We start from the raw sequence: 18,228 nt of genomic DNA on the forward strand, positions 1-18,228 counted from the left end.
AAAATAATAATTATGCATTTATTCCTTCTCTTTTTACTTGATTTCTATCGCCACCTGTTGCTCATACTGTAAGTGTCGGCGGCATGCCTACGCGAATTCACCACTGCCGTGGGTTGTTTTCGTTTGGGTCCTGGCAATCCAAAACGAGTTCGTCCAGATGTTAAGATGTGGGAAAACTGCTACAGCATGGAAATATTGACTGGCTTTTCCCCTTGTGTAGTACACTACGTGTATCCAATAATATAACATACACCGTGTCAAAAGTCATAATATTCGAGAATTTTGTCATAGCATTTTCAGGGTGATTAATAATGAAAGCTGCGTTGTCTTTCGCAAGAGCTGTGCCGTTTTGGCGAGCAGCCAGTTTATTGTGGTGCTACAAACAAGCACCTCACTTACACTCTCTGGATTGCCTGGTAATACGCGTAATCACTGACAATTTATAGACCAAATTGTGTCTTTAATGCATCTAAACCGAAGTGCATTACCGTTATCTTCTTTTAGTCGGCAGTTTGTTTTACTGACTGAAATCTAATTTAAGCACGGCAAAGGAAGTTTCATGCACTCACCTTACTTCCGTTTAGACACACAGAGTAGCCTATCGGTGATTCAATCTGGTTTACGTGGTGAATAGATGGAGTCATATTACTTATTTTATTGAGCGTCGTGTTTTTTAATATTTGATTTAAACTTCTCCTCGCTATTTAATATTCACACATAGTAGCTTATTCTTGTCAGAGATATTCTTGCAGCAGGAACAGATGTCGTAAATGTATGAATGTAAGTAAAACAAACTGCAAAAAATACCCAAAAAATAGATGTGTGTGCGGGCGTGCGTGTGTGAGAGAGTGAGTGAGTGAGTGAGAGAGAGAGATAAGGAGAGAGAGAGAGAGAAAGAGAGAGATAAATAAATATTGCTCGCTAGATACATTCTCTGGGTACACGAGTATCTTTGTCTTACCAATAAAGAAACGTTATCAAATGATGATTTAATTGAGAGATTGAGAGATTCTGCAACTGGGAGGGGAGACCCAGTTGTGACACTAGCGTTGTCTCATTCGGACCTTGTTGTCTTGTGCGTAGTAACCAGGAAGAGAGTCGGCAAGGTTTGCTGGCACATTTCCAAATAGAAGAACAGGTCTGCGTTTGTGCCATACTACAATCGCCTGCGAGCCTTGGACTTCTCGCTACGAAACACATCTCAAGCCAGCGCTGGTTTTATCATAAAGGTTATCACGAGAAGCGAGCTTCTTCACACCACAGAGACTGAAGTGATCCCCGCGTTGCCATGTCTTTGTAAGTACTTCTTACTTCGAACTGCTTATTAAATTCCTGCCGGCCGCTTCAGTTCTGCTTTTAATGAACTACGATAGGCTGCTTCGGGTACAGTCTTTTAATGGACAACAGGCGTCAACTTTCTGCGCGGACCGTAGTGTGTCAGATTGGTCCACACTGTATTGATACATTCAGGTGGTTTTGGGGTTATTTGCCGGTCGTAGGCTAATGTTACAGTAGAAGGTGACCGAAATTCCGGTCTGCAGTCAGCCGTTCGGAGAATTTGTAAACTCATCTACTGCGGTGCTCACCAATAGACTACGGATTGTGTGGGCATTGTCATAGTTATCATTGGCAACAGCCTTTTTAAGTAGCTCTGAAGTGCGGAGTGAACAGTTTGTGTAACCTTTTATTTTGTATTTTAAAGTACATGTTAAATAACCTGTACAGTGACGGGTCATTCCGTACGAACCGTCCGGAATGATTACTGACTCGTGTGTTATAAAGATTGAGGATAAATATGACGGGCTAATCGCGATTATTTTTGTCCCCATCTGGAATGTTCCCTGGAATCATTTGTGACCAAAGTTCAGCAGTAGACTGGATTGCGTCGGTACTTCTGTTCCTGACAACAGAAGTGTACACCAGGCATTTATTTATTTATTTATTTATTTATTTAGTGACGCGTTGTGTAAACGTTATGGCCTTTTCTTTATTTTAAAAATGCGTTTTTAATAAAAACCGACACCACCTCCTGCATTGGGACCAAAGAGTTCCTTAGAAAGGTCAATATAAAACATGAGTAGGACCGATTAGAGGTAATTTAAATAGAATAAACATTTTGTAGCTAATATAAACCTACACTTCCACTTAATAAACATTAGTTTGCTTTTGCCTGATTTCTTTTTTGTGACAGAATACATTAACACGCAATCACCAGTTCGCACAGTAGTCTTTCATTCTGTGATCCAGCATGCAGTCATGAAGTACTGTATTAATCTTGCATCACACAGTAATTCAGTCTGAGTTCGTCCGTCCAGCTGTGTTTGAGTGAAGCCAAGGACAGGCTGGCAGAACCGGATGGCAGGCTCGGCGTTGCCGTGTAGCCTCTCAGAGCGACTTCCCTCCTTAGTCATTATGCGGATGGCAGATCCTATTTTCCCTCCCACACCTTACCACTCATCGTTATTTAATTATTCCCCGGTGCTTAAACACGAATGCGGCGGTGTGTGCGTGAGGTGCGCGCGACGGAGGGTTGATGTGCGCGAGAGGCCCACGGCGCGTTTCCATGGCGCTGCGGGGGCGGGGCCGGGGGTTGTCGTGACGGGAGGTATGGAAGCGTTACGTCAGGGTCCCGAAGCAGCGTCGGAGTGTGAATTCAGAGCATTTCCAATGCTGGGAGCGGGCTCACTTGGTTTGCACAGCCTAATTAACAGGACATTTAAGAACACAAGTGCATGCTTTCTACATTATGAATGACCCTTGGAAACGGCGCATTTAAGCAGTGAAATGTACCTTTCCCCTTCATCTTAATGTCTCACTCAAAAACAGGCAGTTATCAAGGATCTCTTCAAGTTTTCTTTTGTTTTGGGGGGGGGGGGGGGGGGGGGGGGGGGGGGGGGTGATGGGGGCAAGGGGTAGATTCATAGCGCAAGAACTAGAGTAATGCTCATGCAATGCCTTTGGTTATATGTGCCTTACAAATCACATGCTGCTTTAAAAAAAAAAAAAAACAAAGATGAAGAAAGTACTCATGACTGTCACATGGATTGGGGGAGGTGTACTGAAACTGGAGGGATGATCTTTATTGGGTTTTCTCTGCAAGTGCTAAATTAGGGGGTGGGGGGGGGGGTGTTTAAGGTTCAAGAGTGATTTCCTGTGTCAGTGTCCCACGTTACAGATCTTCCGTCCCAGATACTGAGAAAATGATCTTATAGCGGATAAGATCTCCACCGAAACCCGTGTAGGCAGCGTCTGGTTTATTTTCACGCCAAAATTCACCAGCTGAGCAGCTCATGCTGCTGCTGCTGCAGGGGATCTTGGGCAAAAATATTTTTAAAAGATGACATTTGAAAAATTGGCATTAATCCGAGAGGTTCAGCGTGAGCTCGTGTTACTCATGCTGCTGTCCTTACGGTGGTTTAGCGCCTTTTTCACACAGAGGAACGCGATCTTTGATTGAGACCCGCTGCGGTAGTGACCAAGCTTTAAATTCAGCATTACATTATCAGTTAAAAAAAATCTCAACTTCCCGTTTTGGCCGCCTTTGTGACTTTGGTGGTATAACCACATGCTTACCCCCGTAACTAAGGACTGATGAATATGCATGTGTGTTAAACAGGTCTGGCCGACTGCGTACAAAGCAACCTTTAAACTAGTGTGACCTGAATCTGTGAGAAAACTGTGTGTGAGTGTGCACTTGTGTGTGTGAGTGTGTGCGTTTGTGTGTGTGTGTACAGTGTGTGTGTGCGTGTCTGTGTGTGTGTGAGTGTGTGTGTGTGTGTGTGTATGTGTATGAGTGTGTGTGTGAGTGTGCATGTGTGTGTGTGTCTGCGTGTGTGTGTGTGTGTGTGTGTGTACAGTGTGTATGTGTGTGTGTATGAGTGTGTGTGTGTGTCAGTGTGTGTCTGCGTGTGTGTGAGAGAGTGTGCGTGTGTGTGTGTATGAGTGTGTGTCTGCGTGTGTGTGAGAGAGTGTGCGTGTGTATGAGTTTTCTCTGTTTCGGTGCCTGTATCTTGATGAAAGCATTCAGCCTGTTTTTCTTGTCCCCCCCAGAGTGCTGGACAAGCACAGCTTCTTACTGGCCAATGTGCTGTGTTGTGCTTCTTACTGGCCAGTGTGCTGTGTTGTGCTTCTTACTGGCCAATGTGCTGTGTTGTGCTTCTTACTGGCCAGTGTGCTGTGTTGTGCTTCTTACTGGCCAGTGTGCTGTGTTGTGCTTCTTACTGGCCAGTGTGCCGTGTTGTGCTTCTTACTGGCCAGTGAGCTGTGTTGTGCTTCTTACTGGCCAGTGTGCTGTGTTGTGCTTCTTACTGGCCAGTGTGCTGTGTTGTGCTTTACACGGTTTCAGCCAATGAGCTGTGTTGTGCCCTACACGGTCTCAGCCAATGAGGTGTGTTGTGTCCTACACGGTCTCGGCCAATGAGCTGTGTTGTGTCCTACACGGTCTCGGCCAGTGAGCTGTGTTGTGCCCTACACAGTCTCGTCAAACAGACTCCATACATGTAGGCTAGGCAGGTATCTAACTGTGCGCGCGATCACAGAAATATTTCTTTGCGCCTGCTTGGGAGAATTCTCCAGAAAATGCAAAGTACAGCGCATCCCACACCTGCTGCTTGATGGCTTCTAGAACAAAGGTTACATTTCTGCATCTGGACTGTGCAGAGCTGGTGATAAACCTAGGGCCTGCTTTACTAAGACCTTTAGCATCTTTTAGCGCACGCAAAACCAATTACATGACCAGTGATTGGTCATAGTGTTTGCTTTGCACCAATCATTGCTTGTGTTATTAGTTTTGTGTGCTCTAAAGCTCTTAGTAAGTCAGACCCCTTAATATGTTCTCTTTGAATAAAAGATCTTCTCATTCAGTTAAGACAAGGGGTGTGCTAACTGGGAATTGAACCTTCAGTTCAGAAAGTGGAAAGTCCATCCTCCTTATTTGTTTTCCTCTTTGTTTAGACAAAGGGAAGGGGGGGGTAGTAGGGGGCGGGTTGTAGAGAAGGTTAGAGTTTGAGAGATCGGAATCACAGTGCACAGAATGACGTGGTGGAGAATCTAACCACGAACCACACAGGGGGGTTCAGGTAAGGGCTGACAGTCGCCCCCACCCCCCCCCAGAGATGTCCTTTGAACCCCCCTTTTTAAGAGCACTTGTGTAAGTTTTAAATAGGCCATGGGTGCCTCGTGTGCTGTGTGTTTCTCCGGCTGCTTCAGTGACTAACTGTGTAGGTTTCTCACGCTCAAGTCCTGGCAGGAAGGTCAGCGAAAATTCAGACCACTTCATAAAGTTGCAGTCGGCTGCATTCTGTACGGCACGTCGGGTGAGTGTGGTTCAGCGTGCCCAGGAAACGCTGGCCTGCTCTGGGGGGCGGCGGGGGGGGGGGCATTGGATAACGTGGCAGACATGTCAAGGCCTCCGTGGGTCTTTAGAATCAGTTCTTTTGAATTCATCGCTTCAGAACACAGGGCACGTGGGTGAACGCCTTCGTCAGTCCTGAGATCGAAGCATAAACCCCTCCAGCTGCTGCTGAGTCGGGGCATCGCAGGTTAAAGGTTACGGTGGCGGGTGATTTTAAACGGTCGTGTTCACCGTGAAGGAAAAACAGGGGAGAGAAATGGAGGCTGATTCATGGGGTGGGATTCCCCCGGGCTCCCGGTTTTATTTTGATCTGGTTTCCTTCAAACCTCCTGCGCCTGTGGTCCTTTCACACCGCCACTGTGGAGACTTGCGAATGGCTCTGATTGGCTCTGGAGACTTGCGAATGGCTCTGATTGGCTCTGGCCTGGTTCTAGTCCTTGTGTTTGTTTATTGTGCGAATAGAGAGGCGATATTGAATGAATCAATGAATGAATGAATTTATTTGACAGTTTAAAAATGAGATGTCATAAGACTGCGCAGCAGACGGTAATCCTTTAGAAATAGTTGAGGACAGAAACACCACGAGGGGCCACGAGCTTATTGCCATTGTGGCCCTCTAACATTTAAACACAGACATAACAAAAACATCAAACATAGTACAGTTAATGCAATACAGATGGTTATGACAAGACACTACATTCACCACCGGACAGACAAATGTTGATTTCTGTGGCTGACCTCCAATATTCATACAAAGTTAAGTCAGCTTCAACAGAGTATATTTACTCTGATGTTGTACATTGGATCTCTCTTGGACTCGTATAAAGTCTGCTGGAGTTTAAATGAACCTGGAGCATCTTACCCCCCCCCCCCAGTGAAACGTCTGTTTGAGACAGAGGGAGAAGGAAGGGATACATTCAGGGCATTGTTTTAGTTATGTTTGTGTGGGTCTGAATCTTTGCCATGTGGTAACAGAGACGACAGTACCAATCCGACACGCACCGGGACGCATGCACCCGCGCATGCTTGCTGCGCGTTCCCACAGGCATGCGCACGCATACATGCTCTCGCATGCAGGCAGACCGTCGCATGCGCACAGACGCAGTGCAAGCGCGTGCCCGCATGTACGCTGACAAACATGCAGATACAGCGTGCTACAGAACAGACACATTCACAGGAGCACACACACACAGCATTCTGTGAAGCTCATTTTAAAGCTTTGAAAAAAGACGAAACCCTCGTGCAATCCCGACTGTAGATTACAGAGCTGCTCCCTACTGCATTGACTGTCAACCAGTTTAAACTGGAAATAACTGCCACTTAAAGGACATAAAGTTTTTGTGAGGCTTGACAGATTTTTTTATTTTTTGGAATTTGGCCAAAAATTGTGCTTCTCCCCGTGCGAAGAAATGCGTGTTTCAACAGAGAGCGGACAGGAAACGATGACGACTGTCACGTCTCTTCCTCATATTGTCAAAAAAAAAAAAAAACAAAACCAGCGGGAATAAGATGTGCTTTCTGTGAGGCAGGGTGAGCACAAGAGCGGCTCACTCTGGCAGGTTCATATCAGGCTGCCGCTGGGTTCTAAAAAGTCAAAGAAAGAGCCCCTCCGCCCACGTTCCCCACTCAGGGACAATAAAAGCAGCCGCCCGCGCCCGCCCGCACCCGCCCGCGCCCACCCGCGCCCACCCGCGCCCGCCGTTAATTGAAAAATTCACAAGAGAACTTGAGAATTTGGACAAATGAGAGCGACTCAGAAGAGCTGCTTATTGTGCGCTGTCGGGGTAGAGAGAGCGGGAACGTCTGACTAAAGCGAGGAGGTGTGGGAGAGGGTGGAGGTGCGGAGGGGAGAGGGTGGGGAAGGTCGGAGGGGGGAGGCGGAGGTGCAGAGGGGAGAGGGTGGAGAAGGTGTGGAGGGGAGAGGCGAAGGTGCAGAGGGGAGAGGGTGGAGAAGGTCGGAGGGGAGAGGCGAAGGTGTGGAGGGGAGAGGGTGGAGAAGGTGCAGAGGGGAGAGGGTGGAGAAGGTGCGGAGGGGAGAGGCGGAGGTGCGGAGGGGAGAGGGTGGAGAAGGTGCGGAGGGGAGAGGCGAAGGTGCGGAGGGGAGAGGGTGGAGAAGGTGCAGAGGGGAGAGGGTGGAGAAGGTGTGGAGGGGAGAGGCGGAGGTGCGGAGGGGAGAGGGTGGAGGTGCGGAGGGGAGAGGGTGGAGAAGGTGCGGAGGGGAGAGGCGAAGGTGCAGAGGGGAGAGGGTGGAGAAGGTCGGAGGGGAGAGGCGAAGGTGTGGAGGGGAGAGGGTGGAGAAGGTGCAGAGGGGAGAGGGTGGAGAAGGTGCGGAGGGGAGAGGCGGAGGTGCGGAGGGGAGAGGGTGGAGAAGGTGCGGAGGGGAGAGGGTGGAGAAGGTGCGGAGGGGAGAGGGTGGAGAAGGTGCAGAGGGGAGAGGGTGGAGAAGGTGTGGAGGGGAGAGGCGGAGGTGCAGCGGGGAGAGGCGGAGGTGCAGAGGGGAGAGGGTGGAGGTGCGGAGGGGAGAGGGTGGAGAAGGTGCAGAGGGGAGAGACAGAGGTGCAGAGGGGAGAGGCGGAGGTGTGGAGGGGAGAGGGTGGAGGTGTGGAGGGGAGAGGCGGAGGTGCAGAGGGGAGAGGCGGAGGTGCGGATGGGGGAGGTGAAGGTGTGGAGGGTAAAATCCTCCCGACCGCACAGCCTGTCCTACCCTGTATGGGGAGACTCAGGCTCTAAATAGAGGGTTCTGTCTGTGCCCTTCTGTGCAGCTAGATCACGCCCCCTGCACTCCAGTCACACAGCAGGGCCAGACCCAGGTCAGACCCGGGTCAGAGACGCACAGCGTTTTAAGCATTTTACTGGTGTTTAAAGGGTGCCCTTGGACAGTCTGTGTATATATATATATAGAAAATATTTCAATATTACGGGACGGATATTATTCACATTGACGTTTCGGTGAAAAGAGCTGTTTCCAGAGCCAGGTCCATAACTGGAGCTTTCCAGAATATCCAGAGTGTTTCAGCACGCTCCCAGCAAGAGGATGGAGAGAAGCAGCTAGCCAGGGCGCGAGCCGAACCCACAGTTCAATCCAAAACCGCAACGATGACACGTGTGTGCAAGTACCCTAATGAACTGCTCCTCAAGCGTTCACTGAAAGGTTGTTCGCGTTACGTCTGATGATTAAATTGTCGCTTCAGACGGAGCTCGTCCTTCCAAAATAACCGTCGTGCGTCACTGCGCTTGGGGGAGAGAGAGGCTGTTGAGAAAGTTGCCGTGGAGACGAAGGGGGCGCTTGTGATTGTGGAAGCGCCCATAATCCCGCTGACCCGCCGTTCGACCCGGGATCGAGTGTCCCCCCGCGCGTCCCGTCTTCAAATCCCTCCGCGGCTGGCGGTCGTCCTCTGTGCTGGACGTCTGTGGAAACGTAGCGCTGGCGCAGTCGTACCGTGCGCGGTACTGCGGGCGGCAGCTCGACCCGCGGGGTTCACTGGCAGCACCGTCCGCAGGCGCCTTGGGTCCCCCGGGGACGAACGGTTCGCGTTGGCCAGTCTGTGAACGCTCGAGAGTCGCCGTGCTGGATTTTTGGGGTTTCACAGGTATTTCGTTTGGCGATTTTCTTATTGGCTGGCAGTGCAGAGTGGCGATTGGTCAGCAGAGGCATGCAGTCATTGATGTACGGGATGGGTGCTGGCCCCCAGACTACCAATCATCATCCAGAATTTTTTTTTTTAAATGAACCACTCTTAACCCTACCGCTTGTGTTCTATGATCGCGACCCGCCCCCCCACCCCAGTTTGTGATCTTAATCTCCCCCCATTCCACAATCTCAATCGCGTTCGCCTAACACCCTCCGCACCCCACCCCGCCCCACCATCACAATCCCCGCCCCACTCCCCGCAGGTAGTCACAGGTGAGGCTGCTCTGACCTCTGTTCCCACCGACTGGAAAGAAACCTTCCAGGACTATTTTATTTACCCCAGCTCAAAAGGAAAAAAAAAGTGTGTACACTGGGTGTGTTTGTGTTCCTAACGTCATACGGGGATTAGAGGAGATTCAGAAGTGCGTGTCTCAGCCTGATACTCGAATCAAGCCATCTGCGTGAGAAGCGGTGTGCGGCAGCTCTGGTCACGGTGTGCGGCTCTGGTAGCGGTGTGCGGCAGCTCTGGTCACGGTGTGTGGTGGGTCTGGTAGCGGTGTGTGGCGGCTCTGGTAGCGGTGTGCGGCAGCTCTGGTCACGGTGTGTGGCGGGTCTGGTAGCGGTGTGTGGCGGCTATGGTAGCGGTGTGCGGTGGGTCTGGTCACGGTGTGTGGTGGGTCTGGTAGCGGTGTGCGGCGGCTCTGGTAGCGGTGTGGGGCGGCTCTGGTAGCGGTGTGGGGCGGGTCTGGTTGCGGTGTGTGGCGGCTCTGGTAGCAGTGTGCGGCTCTGGTAGCGGTGTGGGGCGGGTCTGGTAGCGGTGTGTGGCGGGTCTGGTAGCGGTGTGGGGCGGGTCTGGTAGCAGTGTGCGGCTCTGGTAGCGGTGTGTGGCGGGTCTGGTAGCGGTGTGGGGCGGGTCTGGTAGCGGTGTGGGGCGGGTCTGGTCACGGTGTGCGGCTCTGGTAGCAGTGTGCGGCTCTGGTAGCGGTGTGGGGCGGGTCTGGTAGCGGTGTGTGGCGGGTCTGGTCAAGGTGTGCGGGTCTGGTAGCGGTGTGCGGCTCTGGTGTGTGGCGGGTCTGGTAGCGGTGTGCGGCTGGTCTGGTAGCGGTGTGTGGCGGGTCTGGTAGCGGTGTGCGGCTCTGGTAGCGGTGTGTGGCGGGTCTGGTAGCGGTGTGCGGGTCTGGTAGCGGTGTGCGGCGGGTCTAAACAGAGCCCTGCTGGCTGGTGCTCGGCGCACACGGGCGACATGTCAATCACAGGCTGAGTACCTCTATTCATATTCCGCATAAGAGATCAATGAATCACATTTTCTTTCTCAACCCCCCTGATGAGTCAGAATGTCATCAGTCAGGCAAGCTTATCTGTGCTGTACAAAAACGGAAGATTGCATCGACGGTTTTTACTGCATTTTATATTTATTGCCAATTAGCGAGTGACCAGGGTATCCGCCTAGGCAGTGTGCTGCCTCTTTATATTTACATCATTCATTGTGTGCCCTGTGATGAACTGACAACCCGTCCAGTTTGTGTTTCTGCCTCTCGCACAATGCATGCTGGGATAGGGTCCAGCCACCCATTTCCCTGACCAGGAATATGTGGGTTAGATAATGGATGTATGGATCTGTGTGGATGTTTGGGTGGATGGATGGATGGATGTATGGTTGGATGGATGGATGGATGGATGTATGGATGTATGGATGTGTGGATGTATGGATGGATGATGGATGGATGGATGTATGTATGGATGTGTGGATGTACGGATGGATGATGTACGGATGGATGATGGATGGATGATGGATGGATGGATGGATGGGCAGTGGTTGTTGGTCTGGCCCGTGGTTTGTGCCTCAGTACCCAGGAGCGGCAGCAGCAGGCCGGCTTCCTGCCAGCCTCAGAAAAGAGGCCTCCTCACAACGCTGAGCGTTCACGTGGGTCCTCGGGGTGCGACCTTCAGGGAAAGGCTGCCGTTCCACCCGGGATTCGTGTGAATGGGTGCGGGGCAACGTCGGCAGAAAAACAACTTCTGCTGTAGGAATGAGAAGAAGAAAAAAACCACACTGTGGTGCGACATGTCTGACTTGGGTTCATTAAAATAAAAGATGGACGTAAAAATATTCTTCTTGAGCCTAATTTACTGCGAGTTAGGTGATGGCTGCAAACTCGCAGCCCCTGTCCTGCTGTGCCGCCTCAGACTCAGGAGGCCAGTGCTGAGGTGTTGGGGTGTTCCCTAGGAAACGGAGTAAAGAAGAAAAAGTGAGGCAGAGGATGCAGGTAAACTGCTGCTTTTCTCAGAACTCAGGTGCCCGTATCCATGACACCATCTCCGTGGTGCTTGGCTTCTCGCTTTGTCTATTTTCTTCCGCTGGTGCCATGGCAACACTGAAATCCAATGTGGGTACTAATCCAAAACATTAATTTTATAGCCAAACATCCAAAATGACATCTTTTCAGTTTTCGTTTGAACCATTCACCATCCTTGAACTAACCTCCCTGTTCTGACCTCCCTGTGGAGGTCAGAACAGCTGAGACTGTGACCCATTTCAAACGACGACTGAAGACCCACCTCTTCAGGCTGCACCTCTCCCCATCCCTCCCTTCCCCCCTGTAAATGACTAAACTTAGGGTTGTAACTAGGCAGCTGTTTCATAGGTGACTTAGGCGCATCAACTGTCTTAACGACTACTTGTATTTTTATTTATTTTTATTTTTCCATAGATTGCCGTTCTCGTTGTTAGTGTTAATCAGTTTAACCATCAGGGTCCAAGTTGAACTATGCGGTTGTTCCCTGTACTTGGACCGGTACTTCTCTCTAGGGGTTTCGTCATACTTGTTCCTGGTTATGGTTATACACTTTGTTGTACGTCGCTCTGGATAAGCGCGTCTGCCAAATGCCTGTAATGTAATGTAATGTAAAAGAAAGGTGCTGAAATCCATTGATAGAAGAAATCGCCTGGGCCTGATGAACTAAACCCTCATTTTCTGTTTATTGCTGCTGAAATAATGTCTCTAACTCATATATTCAGCCTGACACTGTCCTCTTAAAAATATGGATATGCATGAAGGAGGAGCCCCATCAATTTCGAACAATTATTGGCCCATTTTCAACCTCTTTGTACTGGCCATAGCATTGGAAACTAATCAGCACACAGCTTAAAGAATATGTTCAAACCAACAATATTGCAAACAATGCACAATCTGGGTTTAGACGCAACAACAGTACCTTCACAGCCGGAATAAAACTGACAAATGTTATCCACGATGCACTTGACAAAAAAAAGGCACTGTGTATCAATTTTTATAGACCTATGGAAAGCATTGGATGCGCTGGATTGTGCTGTCCCCTTGCAGAGCCTAAGGAGTATTAGAATCACTGACAGCGCACTGCACTGGTTTCAAGACTGTTTAACTAATAGAACACAGTATGTTGCAGTTGAGGGCCGTAAATCTGACATATTGAGGCTAAGTTCAGGTGTGCCCCAGGGATCTATCCTTGGGCCACTTTTTTTTTCCCCCTTATCTGCATTAATAGTATAGTCAATGACATTAGGAATGCCAATTTACTTTACCTTTCCGATGACACAATTTTGCATTCAACTGGAAAAAGTCTCACTCGAGCTTTCAGCAATGCACAGGTATATTTATACGACTTCCGGCACAATTTGGTTGATCCTAAACTGGTTTTGAATACAGAGAAAGAGTAAATACTTGCTATTTACTAATGCAAAACCTGGAACCAAGTATGTTGGCACCTGGATTGATGACAAACTGACATAAGGGCTTATCATCCCATTAGGGCTCCATCAAGTTAGAGGCTGGTACCATCAAAGATTTTTAAAAAGTATTATTATTTTTAAAAAGTATTATTATTATTATTATTATTATTTGCTGACTGTGGTTGCTCTGGCGCCCTCTGCAGGTCAGGATGAGTAATCAGGAGTACGGGGGCTGGCGCCTGTCAGAACTGGAAGAGGAGGAAGATGAGGATGAGGAGCCAAAGGTGTGCCAAGTGTGTGGAGACCGGGCGACTGGGTACCACTTCAATGCCCTGAGCTGCGAAGGCTGCAAGGGCTTCTTCAGGTGAGAGAGAGAGAGAGACAGAGAGAGAGGGGGAGAGGGACAGAGAGAGAGCGGAGAGAGAGAGAGAGAGAGAGAGAGACAGAGAGAGAGGGGGAGAGTGACAGAGAGAGAGAGAGAGAGAGACAGAGAGAGAGGGGTAGAGTGACAGAGAGAGAGAGAGGGGGAAGGGGGAGAGAGGGAGAGGGAGAGAGAGAGAGAGAAGGGGGGAGAGAGGGATAGGGAGAGAGAGAGAAGGGGGAGAGAGGGAGAGGGAGAGAGAGAGAAGGGGGGAGAGAGGGAGAGAGAGAGAGAAGGGGGGAGAGAGGGAGAGGGAGAGAGAGAGATGTACCTACAATCAAATATGGAGGTGGATCTGAGGAACCCATTCATTGTGGGCATCACTTTGCAGGAAACTAAATCTCTTAATCTATGTCTTCCAAACAAGCAGTGGCAGATGCCTTCCTAATATTGTGTTTATCCTGTAAAATAAGAACATAAACTAAACTTTTCCCCCACTTTGCTTCAAATAGATTATTATCATTTTTATTTTATTTATTTTTTGCTGTGTATAGTTTTGTGTCAGTGTGCCAAGTTGTTTTGAAGATAGAAGCTAGTAAATTTTTTTTACTACACTCTACACAATCTTTGGCTGATTCATTTATTTTTGTTGTCAATGTCCAGCATTAGTCAACATTCCGCTTCGGGGGGGAAATGGGCGGAGCCTGTTTGCTCTGAGCTGATTGGTCAGAGGGAACCCAGAAAGTGCCCCAGTTTGGTCCCTGAAGGTCACCCTGGCGCAGGCTCTGCCTGTCTGCTCAGCGTTCCCCGGGGTGCTACTCCTGGACAACGGGAGGAAACCAATCATAGAGATTTAAGCGCTCTCGATGTTGTCCTAGCAACGGCGCATAGGCGTTAAAAAGAAGAAGAAAAAAATAACACCTGGCAACACATTTGATTGTGAGGGACAAAAGAGCTCATTGATTGTGGAAAAATTTGCAGAAGTGAGGAGCAGTTGTGACGTGACCTGCTTCTTTGCAAAGCAAAATGTGGTTCCGTTGAGAATCTGAAGTGATATATATACACTACCTGGTCAAACAGACACCTGACATCCTGTATCTCATCCAAAATTACAGGCATTAATATGGAGCTGGTCCACCCTTTGCTGCTGTAACATCCTCCACTTTTCTGGGAAGGCTTTATACTAGATGTTGGAGCTTTGCTGCAGGGATTTTCTTCCATTCAACGAGAATTAGTGAGGTCAGGCACTGATTGGCCAGTTAGCCCTGGCTCGCAGTTGGCTTTCAAATTGATCCCAAAGGTGTCGTAAGGGGTTGAGGTCAGGGCCCTGTGCAGGCCAGTCAAGTGTTTCCCCTCACTGTTCTTAAAAAAAAAAAATTCTATATGAACCTCAGTGTGTGCCCGGGGGCATTGTCGTGCTGCAACAGGAAAGGGCCTTCCCCAAACGGTTAGGTAAGCACAGAATAATCTAGAACGTGATTGTATGATGTAACATTACTACACGCCTTTCTTCCTTTACTGCAAATCAGGTGATCGGACCAATTACCAGGATGCTTAACCCTGCTGGTATAATTCCAATTTAATGTTGTTTTAAGTTCCCCAAAATTTAAAGTATCACGTTCTCCTGCACTGCTGAACAAAATCCACGAAGCGCAAAAATATGTGCCGGTTAGCGTTAGTCTAGCAGCCTTTTGAATGTGAGCATCTGAATTCGAGAGAATTCCATTGTTTTGAAACCGAAGCAACAACAACAATGGAATGGCTGTTCAGTCAGGGTTACTATCTGCAGGCTTTGTTCATTAGAAAAAGGATACGTACTGCTGGTATTATTCACTGCCATAACTTGTATGTATTTATGTAAATGCCCTTGTAGGGTTCTATGAAAACAATGTCTTTTTATAGTTTCTGGGTAATTGTATGACCTTCTTAATAAACCAATATTAAAATATTTGTTATAAATCGGAATTTAGCGACTTCTTTTCACACTGCTGCCGACAGACTGGACTTGCATAGACCCTGTGTTTGATTTTGAATTTTTTTTGTCTACTTTTTAAACATTTTAAAAATCATTTTTAATATTTTTTAAAAATCATTTTTTAAAAGTATATATCTTAAATGATTTAGATTTTTTTTTAATTTTACAAGTTCCCAAATTTTTTGTATTGCTGTTTGATGTTCTCAGGTGCTGAGAGTCTGAAGCCCTGTTCTGATGGGATTAGTTTTATCCAAGGACGTCCTGTAATTGGACTTATTACCTATTACTCCTGTGATTTTAATCCTGTCACAATCTGCCATGTTGGTCATTTTTACCCGGCTGCAAAGTGAATTTCCCGTGCTGAATTACCTGTATTTTGGGGATGAAAGTAGGTAGCCAAGGTCCTCTGGTAATACCAGTCCTGTGTGAATAGTCATTTTAGTAATTTAAGACGGTAATTTATTTTTTGCGTACGTTTCTCCTTGTGCAGTATAACAATGAACTCCGCAGTGGAGCCCAACGTCTCGTTTTCTTTTTGGAAGCCATGTCTAGTTGTTTGGTGCCGCTTTTTCTGGCTGCTGGGGGTTTCGATATCTAACATCCGGAACACGGCCAGTGGTTGGTTCGGGGGGGGATGGGGGGGTTACTGTGGATTTCTTAATCCCTTCAGAATGCTCCACTGGAATTACCTGCATAATGAGTTAAAAATACACGCCAGAACCTCCTCAGGTAAAACATATCCCGTCAGACTAGGGCTTTAGGAGGTACATTTTGCCCCCTCTGGGAAAAAACAGGGTTTGTTTAAGGATTTTGGAGGTTTGGATATGTCCTGGGGACTTATGTAAATCAATCTTCATTTAGGCCTTTTACGTGTGCTAAATTGAACTGCAAGTAGACTTAGGTCTTCTAGCAGAAGAGATCCATCCTCAGTCCGTCTTCCTCCCCTTGATCCGGAGGTCAGCATCCAGGGTACGCAATAATTTTTTGGGGGGGGGGGGGTTAGCGCAAACATGGGTTGGGGTTGGGGGGTCAGATTCACGTGTGTAGTGCAACATGGTCTGGTGTGTGGGTGGTGCTAGTCACCGATAGAAAATTGGGCACCATTTAAGGTCTGTGGCCCCAGACCACCACACCCTGCGTGCTGTCCAAGTGGACCCAGGGGGGCTGGATACTGTACCTCACTCCACCCAAGTGATTTTCGTTAACACCGCAAGGTAGCCCAACCGCTCGAGCAGAGTCTGAGAAAGAGGTCTCATCCACCAGGACCCAGGAGAGTGTAGATACCAGGCAATACAGCCATTTCCTCTTCCACCAGATACCTTCTTGCTACTGCTGCTGCCAAGCATTCTCCAGACACAGGAACTCTTATGGAAGCTTCTAAGTTTCTATTGGGTTAGTCCACCCAAGGGTGAATGTCATCCAGGAGGTTATTTCCTTACCAATTCCAAAATTTTAGAACCCTTCAGAAAATAACCATACTTCTACTAGTCACATCTCCTCCCTTGGTGGTCCTGACTGCATATGTTTCCCTCATGGTGTCAAGCTCCTCTGTCATATAAATTACTCTCAGTCCTCAGGAGAAATCTGTAATCTTTCTGGAGAAAGAAACCGTTTGTTTTTATCTTTCATCGTTTTCGAGATATTGATCCTTAAAGGTGAGGATATTTCTCCCATCAGGCTTATATGTAAATTTATGCAAATATAATTAAAGTTATAGTACCATTATAGTACCATAATGCCCAGGTCCTTCTGAAATTAAATCTGGACTACCGTTCAAAGTATGGGGATGCTTGCAATTTTCCACGTTTTCACTGAATTTTAATTTTAAATATTTGAAATGAAGAATTATGGAGAAATATTTTTAAAAAGATAAATAAATGGCCCTGACACCAACCCTAATCTCTTCTCAACTCTAACATTAACTGTTTTCCTAACTGTATTGTACTTGGGTTTGGTAGGTTTTTTAAATAAAAAATAATGAAAAAATCTTTAAATTTTTTGTGTGAAATGATAATAAATAAATAAAGAATTAAAAAAAAAAAAAAAATAGCCCTGACCCTACCCCTAATCTCTCCTGTACCCTAACACTTAACCCTTTAACGGTACAATACAGTGTGCGGGTGTCTCCATTACATCATCAGTCTTATTCCACTCCGCTCACTGTGCCTTGTTCCAGGTGTGTGCGTGTGCCTTGTTCCAGGTGTGTGTGTGTACCTTGTTCCAGGTGTGTGCGTGTGCCTTGTTCCAGGTGTGTGCGTGTGCCTTGTTCCAGGTGTGTGCGTGTGTGCCTTGTTCCAGGTGTGCGTGTGCCTTGTTCCAGGTGTGCGTGTGCCTTGTTCCAGGTGTGCGTGTGCCTTGTTCCAGGTGTGCGTGTGCCTTGTTCCAGGTGTGCGTGTGCCTTGTTCCAGGTGTGTGTGTGTACCTTGTTCCAGGTGTGTGCGTGTGCCTTGTTCCAGGTGTGCGTGTGCCTTGTTCCAGGTGTGCGTGTGCCTTGTTCCAGGTGTGCGTGTGCCTTGTTCCAGGTGTGCGTGTAAACGTCTTCGCCGTGTTCCGCCGCTGTCTTGCAGGCGAGCCATGAAGCGGCCGGCGACGTTCCGCTGCCCGTTCCAGAACGCCTGCGCCATCACCAAGAGCAACCGCCGCCAGTGCCAGGCCTGCCGCCTGCGCAAGTGCCAGGCCATCGGCATGCTGAAGGAGCGTGAGTGAGCCCTGCCCCCGCCACCGCAGGGGTACCTGGGGGGGGGGGGGGCTAGTGGAACTGACTCTCCAGAGCCCCAAGACGAGGGGGGCGGGGGGTTGGGTGGCGGTTGTGAAAAAACCCTGAGAGAGATGAACAAAACAGTTACTGAACCAGGAGGCACGGAGGCGACCGCGTGGGTACCTGCGGTGTGCTGCCCGCTGCCAGGTGGTGCCCATCGTCAGGGGCATCACGGGGGGGAGCCTGTGGAACTGACTATCCAGAGCCCCAAGGCGAGGGGGGCAGGGGGGGACATTCATAGCCGTAAAAGATGGGCCTGAGGGTATTTAAACCAGGCCAGACTGCCAGTGTGCTAAAGACTGCTGTACTGTTCCTGCTGGTCAGCAAATTAACTTTTACTTTTCTCTATTAAAGTGTGTGTTGCCTTCTGTGAATGTCCTGCACTGTCCTGACTGTGAGGAGCCGAGTCCTCACGGCGTGTCTGACGGAAGAGAGCCCCAG

General features: G+C 48.6%; 1 protein-coding gene across 1 annotated transcript in view; it reads left to right on the forward strand.

Moving 5' to 3' along the window:
* The first annotated feature begins 627 nt into the window (after window positions 1-627).
* Window positions 628-18,228, forward strand: part of nr1i2 (nuclear receptor subfamily 1, group I, member 2) — a 24,957-nt gene continuing 7,356 nt past the window's right edge. The window contains exons 1-4 of the mRNA XM_035408834.1: window positions 628-780; window positions 1,084-1,296; window positions 12,897-13,057; window positions 17,597-17,727. Of these exons, the coding sequence (XP_035264725.1) occupies window positions 12,903-13,057; window positions 17,597-17,727 (286 nt within the window). The 5' untranslated portion in view covers window positions 628-780; window positions 1,084-1,296; window positions 12,897-12,902. The remainder of the gene's footprint in view (window positions 781-1,083; window positions 1,297-12,896; window positions 13,058-17,596; window positions 17,728-18,228) is intronic.

The sequence above is a fragment of the Anguilla anguilla genome, chromosome 3 (assembly GCF_013347855.1).
Source record: "Anguilla anguilla isolate fAngAng1 chromosome 3, fAngAng1.pri, whole genome shotgun sequence".
Classification (NCBI taxonomy): domain Eukaryota; kingdom Metazoa; phylum Chordata; class Actinopteri; order Anguilliformes; family Anguillidae; genus Anguilla; species Anguilla anguilla.